The sequence below is a fragment of the Elephantulus edwardii genome, unplaced genomic scaffold, assembly GCF_000299155.1.
Source record: "Elephantulus edwardii isolate Elephantulus edwardi_28Jun2011 unplaced genomic scaffold, EleEdw1.0 scaffold00122, whole genome shotgun sequence".
Lineage (NCBI taxonomy): Eukaryota > Metazoa > Chordata > Mammalia > Macroscelidea > Macroscelididae > Elephantulus > Elephantulus edwardii.
Genome location: NW_006399872.1, coordinates 3,502,134 through 3,508,986, shown reverse-complemented (window position 1 = coordinate 3,508,986; position 6,853 = coordinate 3,502,134). Strand labels below are relative to the sequence as shown.

Below are 6,853 nucleotides of genomic sequence, written 5' to 3'. Positions count from 1 at the left end.
TCGACGGCACATAACAACAACAACAACAACAATTTTTTTCCGTTCTTTTAAAATTTAAATAAAATTTTTATTTAAGACTAGTTTACTTACAAAGGTCTTATACATTGTTTTTCACACTAGCTTTTTCCTATTTTCTTTAAACACCCCTCCCTCCCCCCATCAAATTGTGTGACTTTATGATTAACTACCCTCTACTCCCTCATCTCCTGCCTCCCACCCACCCTCACTCCTCTGATCCCAGACTTCCTCCCTTGGATTCTCATACACAAGCTACATTAATGGTCTTAAACAGTATTTGTCCTTATAGTACTGAGCTAGTTCACTTAGCATAATGCTCTCTAGTCCCTCTCAAATGAGATAATGATTTACAAAATCATTACTCCTCCTTGTTGTATAATATTCCATCATGTGAATGTACCGTACTTTCTCAATCCATTCAATTGTTGTTGGATATTTGGGTTATTTCCGTGTTATTGCAATAATAAATAATGCTGTTATGAACAGTGGTGTACAAATCTCCATTTGTGCCTTAGTTCTCATTTTCTCAGGGTATAGAATGCCCAAATTTTAAGGTGGACTCTTTACAGTAATTTGCTAGTTAAACATCAATCATTATAAAGGGCTAGATGTCTAATGTAATGTATATTATAAATGCATACTGAATCTAGATTGTAGATGGCTGCCAAGTGTTGTGATTTTTTTTATATTTAATCTGATATATGCATCTTGTACCATGGAGCCAATGACACATAAGTTTTAAATTTGCTCACTTGCCCAGTCAACTTCCAAAATTTGGAAGGAAATTATAGTGATGTGTAGAATTGAAATGGACTAAAACACACAGGAAGAGATCGTTCCTCTTTCTCCCTCCAAGCAGCTGGTAGATTCGAACTGCCTGTTTTTGGAATGTCAGAGCAACACCTTACCCATTAGGCCACCAGAATGCCACACTATTAAGATAAAAGTTGTCAGTAAAATATTCTCAAAAATCTCCCTCAAACTCTTAAGTCAGAACTGACTCACAGCTGACACTCCAGTAGGTTTTTGGAATCCTTGTGGGAGGAGATTGCCCATTTTTCTCCACTGGTGTGATTAATGGATTTGAACCACTAGAAAGGTGGGTTAACCACTAGAGCTTTTGGGTTAACAGCCCAACTTCCTGTGGACCACACCCCGAGAGCTCCCTAATTTCCAAAGTAAACTGTTTTTGTAATCCTTCTCAAAGATACTTAATTGCATAAAATTCAAGTTCTGACAGAAAGAGCTATTTGTTACATTCTAACACTCATTCTTTTCTCTCTCTGTGTGTGTGTGTGTGTGTGTGTGTGTGTGTGTGTGAGAGAGAGAGAGAGAGAGAGAGAGAGAGAGAGAGAGAGAGAGGAGAGAGAATGTGTATATTTTATTTTATTTAAAAACTCTCTATAGGCAATACTTTTATTTGAACACATCATGAGTTTGTTATTGAGTTGCTGAAATCATTCACATTTAAAATTCTCAGTAGTTTACTTAACAGGTAATGAAATGATAAGCTCCTCATGAGACAGTTCTCAATTAGCTATAATTTACGTATCCTCACATTTTTCTCATTTTAAGGAAATTTTCATAGGTAAAGATCACACCTTTAAATACCAAACTTTTGAGAAACTTTTAAAATATAGTCAATAACCTACAGTGTGATCTACTTAGGATAAATATATTTAACCAGTCATTTATTGCTATAATAATATTGTCCTTTTTCTCTCATGTGAAAATTTTCGCAAAAATCTTGCGGTAAATTCCAGTTTATGATCAAAAGCCAGAGTTCTCCCAAGAAGGTTTATAACATTTAAGTGACTTGTTTTATATCAATTACTTAGCATAAACATTTAATAGCAGCTAATAGCAACAATAACAAGTAGTTTTAAAAGTTGAGCCTCTTAATGCTAAGTTGTATGCGAAAACCATTGGTTTTGACAGTGTTATCTTCTTAAAAGACTAAAAAAAGTGGTAGTTACACATGCTACGTTTAGAGATCCAAAGAGTGATTTAAAACATGTAAATAAAAAAAGTGATGTAAGACAAGATCTCACTATTAATACACAGAGCTTTTTGATTTTGTCTTGAGATAGAAATTATAGAAATACTTTCATATACTTAACTATCTTCATTCTTAAGTCTACATCATATAATCACGTTTTTTTAAATTCACCAACTGTCATTATTCTGTCACTTTCGAATGGCAAAGGCATTATTTTATAATTTAATTTATAATTACTTGGCAAATCAAATGTCTTTTTACATTGAGTCTAATTCTTCCTGATGTCACATTGCTAAGCAACTAGAAGGAACTTTAAAAAAAAATCTCCTTTTACAATTCAAATAAGGGAGCAGCATTCAAGTGAAAGACCAACAGAAATAGGTAACAATAGCTGGCATCTTTTACCCTCTTTTAAAAACACAACATGAATGGGAAACTAAAGCGAGGGGCACACTGGGCGGAGTAACTGAAAACTCAATGGAATCTCTGTTTCCTTAATGTATGTAAGAATTTGAATTTTATTTTCCTTTCAATCCAGTCATGCTTTCACAAACAATCCTAAATTACATGGTTTAGAAGATGGTTTAGTTAGGAAAATTTTCACTACAAGTACACATACACTTTCCCCCCGAAGACTGAATTTAAAAGTTTAGCAGAAGGCTGCACAAACTTACCTTTAACAGAAGCTGAATATGAGGAAATGAAGCATAGAAAAAGCACAGCAAGAAGAATCATATTGACTCAGTCCCCTCTCCTGCATCCAGCTCCTAGCTAAGAGTCAAGGAGAAGTGGATTCCCAGAAGGCAGCTCAGGGAATGACCCTCCTCAGAATCTGCAACAATAATGTTTATCTTTGGGGAAAGGTCAGATTCCAAACTCCAAAATCAGGACCTAAGTTCACTGAGGTACTCACTATTAATGATTAAACATAGGTGGGCTGCAGTTTTAGGCTCTATTTTAATTTTCATTACAGAAAATTGAGAATGATTTTATATTTGAGAGCTAATTCAAGTCTGACTACATTTCTATAATTTCCCATCCTTCTCCCGCAAAGTATTGAAGGGTATTTAGAGAAAAATTGGTGGCAAGACTTTTCTATCTACTAAGTGCATAATATCATTATGCCTAAAACTACTTGTCTTCCCATTTCACCAATTCATGTGGGAGGTTGATGGTGATTCCCAAACTTAGTGGAACATAAACAAAGTTTGCTATTTCTTTTATGGTTGTCTTTTATTCCTGTTTTTATGTTATAAAGAGCCAATCTGAATTTTAGTATTTAAATTAAATTAAGCAATATCTGCATCAATCACTTTAAAAGAAAAACTTAGTCTTTTTGATCACTAAAAAGAAAATTTTCATTTCTGAAACCAGAAGATTTTGTTTGTTTGTGAAATTACATGGGGCTATAAAGAAAATCAGCATTATCTATCTTCAATGGGAAGACTGTAGTGATTCAGTTGCAGAAAACTCTGTTTTGATACCTGGCCAATGCACTTCAAGTGCAGCCAATACTTTTCTGTCATGGAAGGCCGGTGTTGAACAGGTTTCAGCAGAGTTTCCCAATAAGGAAGAAGGGCTTGGCTTTATACTTTGGAAAATCAACCAGTAAAAAACAAATGGAACATAATGTTCCATTCCCATGGTGCACAGGTTCTTCATGTATTAGGGGGTAGATTCAATAGCAATAAAGAACAACATCATTAATGTGCTAACATTTTTGGAGCACATTTGAGTATATGTGGTCTATGTATCATATATGTAACATATATTGATCACTTCCTGTGCATGTGACATTTTTTGAAGAATATAGAACACTGAAAAAGAATTGATGCCTTTGAATTGTGATGCTGGCGAAGAGTAACAATGATGCCATGGACTACCAAAGAACAAAGAGAAGTGCAACCAGAATGTTCCTTTGAAGCAAAGAGGGTGAGACTTCATCTCATATACTTTGAGACTCTGAAGAAGATCACAATGTGTGGCCAAGAAGAAGGTCAAGGAAAAAGAGGAAGAGCCTCAATAAATTGTACTGACCCAGTAACTACAATGATGGAATTAAGTACAGAGGCACAGATGGTGAGGACCAGGAAATACTTCATTCTGCTGCATATAGGGTCACTAAGTGTCAGAACCAACAGATCAGCATCTAACAATAACAATACATATGACAAGAAACACTTGTCTAAGGTCTTCCACTGAATAGAAGAGGTCTTGTGCTTTCTAAATCCCATTCCTAGAAAGAGGTAGAAAGGAGAAATTCTACCCTTAGAATTTTTGCGATAGCAAATTAAGAAACTTCTCTAGAATAAAAATATTATGATTTACCCAGGTATGAACCTCAGAAGGCAGGGAGGGATAGGATTGAAGGGCTAATGACAATGACGAATCACAGTGAGGAAGTGTAGCGTTCAGTGACATTGCATGTATTATAATTAATGTCATAAAACACAATGTGTTTGAGTGGTTGAATGGAAAACCAGTAAGCTTTGTAAGCTTTTAGTCAAATGACCAAAAAAACCAAAAGGAGAGGAAAAGAGACTTCCCTAGAACTAATCTGAATATTAGTTCAATAGTTAAGCTAAGGTGATGCTGACTCAACCAACTCTTGTCCCTTAGGAACTCCTGAGGGAGAAACTTAATATGAACCAAGCTTACTATAATGAGATAGCTTATGGGGCATGTGAAGTAACTGGGCAAGGAAGTGAATCAAGTGCTAGTGAAGGGCTATTCTGATGTATTTAAAATATTTATTGCTATATTCCAATCGAAAATGAGTCCCCGAGTTCCTTTCAAAGTTCTTCTACATCTACATGCTGAAACCTACATCAGCATGTCTCCACAATTCGCTCATGCTTTAGAATATGAGCTATTTAGAATCACTTAAACTTTGCACACAGATTTCTCTAAAGAAAAAACAAGTTTGCATCCCATTTGAGTCTATGAAAACTATCTTGTATCTCCCTGTGAGACTCATAGTGCCATAGATCTCTTGGTTAGACTATGTGGTACATGATACGTGTCTCTTCGGGTAAAGTACTATTCGTTGTCAGGTGTTTACCAGAGTCCAACTAATAAAAGACATATCACTGTTGCCTAATAAAACTAATGCAGTTTCATAGGAGGATCTACTTCTTACTTGAAGGCTCCCGTGAGTCATTGGACTAAGTAGTTATTTCAGTCTAAGATCTTAAAATACTACTGCTTCTGTTGGTAATAAATGATCATTGTCTATTTTATTTGTCATTTCTTCTTTTAACAAAAACATTTCAGAGAAAGGCATCTTATGCTTGTTTCACCAGAGATAAAGTAGAATACCAAACTGTCTTGATATTAAGGGAACTCTGTTAAAGAAAAGGCATTATCATTTTGCTAATCAAGCCTTTGTAGAAATGTGAATGTCCAGAAAACAAGCAGAGCAAACACAGTCCAATATCTGTGGGAAATACCTCCCAAATCTCACCAATTCTTTTACATGGCACATAGCATTCTATAAAATGCATAATGTGTCACTTTCTTTTCCTTTTCCTTTTAATACAAAAATACTTTCATGCTAAAAAAATGAAGCATAGATAAATTTAGTGAAGTATTTTAAGAAATATTGAAAAAAATAAACACATAAAATTTCAAATATAGATCTACTATGCTCTTTTGATTAAATATGTTGTTGTTGTTGTTACGTGCTGTCGATTTTTGATTAAAAATAGTAATGATAAAAAGTATGGACTTACTTGACTGAATATTCAGGTCAAAATTAAATATTGGGCTTTAAAACAATGCTGTTTCATTTTCATTCATTCCTTTTGGTAATACTGTGTGATAATTGCTATATTATCCTGTTGCTGTGATAACTAAGGAGATCATGAAATAAAAACGGATGACTAATTCCAAAGTACAATTTTGTTTCTCTTGAGTATCAGAGGTTGTTAGGAGTTAACTCATTTTCCTAGATTTGAAGATAAATGAACTTCACCCTTTTTAAGGTTGGAAGGAAATGCATTGTCTTGTTACAGGATTATGATAGCTAGAGAGTTAAAGCTATAACAGAATGTGCGACAGTTATAGAAGTTCTTGAAAATTAGGACACTACCTTGTCCTGATGAAGCTTGACATGGATAAAGATTTCTTTTAAAAAGGTACTTGGAGTGATCTCTATATGATGATAATCATCTAAAGTCAAGTATCTCTTTAAATGTTATGAGAAAGTATTTCAAAAGAATACCACAAAAAGATTTTCTTAAGTTAAAAATCTTCTTATATGATAATATCTTCTAATCCAAGGTATAATTATAGGCAAATACACATAGTATTGTAAAAAGTTATTGTTTAAGGAGTTTGGGTGGCATAACTCATAGCAAGTAATTGAAAAGACTATGGCCTAAATCAGGCATACCTTAGTCCTTAAATTACATCATTGTTCTTCAGTAATTTGGAGAGGTCCCTGACTGCAGACTTTCCCAGTGCATATATCTCCTGATCTCATGACCGCTGGTACAAAGGATGCTGCTGACTATGGATCCAAGTAGGATGAAGTAATTTGACAGCTTTAATCTTTTCTTCATCTCATATTTCCTATTGGACTCAGTGGTAGAATTTTTGCTTCCTTGACCTTAAGATACAATCCATATGGAAGGCTGCTTTCTTAGTTATTCTGTAGCAAGACCTTCAAGTTCTCCTCGCTTTCAGCAAGCAAGGTTGTATTTTCTGTGTAATGTAAGTCGTTGATGAGTCTTCCTCAAGGCTTGGTGCCACATTCTTCTTTATAGAGTCCAGCTTCTCAAATAATTTGTACAGATACAGATTGAATAGGTGAGGAGAAAGAATGCAACCCTGATC

The 6,853-nt window shown here is 34.6% G+C and overlaps 1 protein-coding gene across 1 annotated transcript in view; it reads right to left on the bottom strand.

Moving 5' to 3' along the window:
• Nucleotides 1-2,752, bottom strand: part of MTTP (microsomal triglyceride transfer protein) — a 64,443-nt gene extending 61,691 nt beyond the window's left edge. The window contains exon 1 of the mRNA XM_006893083.1: nucleotides 2,692-2,752. Coding sequence (XP_006893145.1) covers nucleotides 2,692-2,752 — 61 coding nt within the window. The remainder of the gene's footprint in view (nucleotides 1-2,691) is intronic.
• Nucleotides 2,753-6,853: the final 4,101 nt, after the last annotated feature.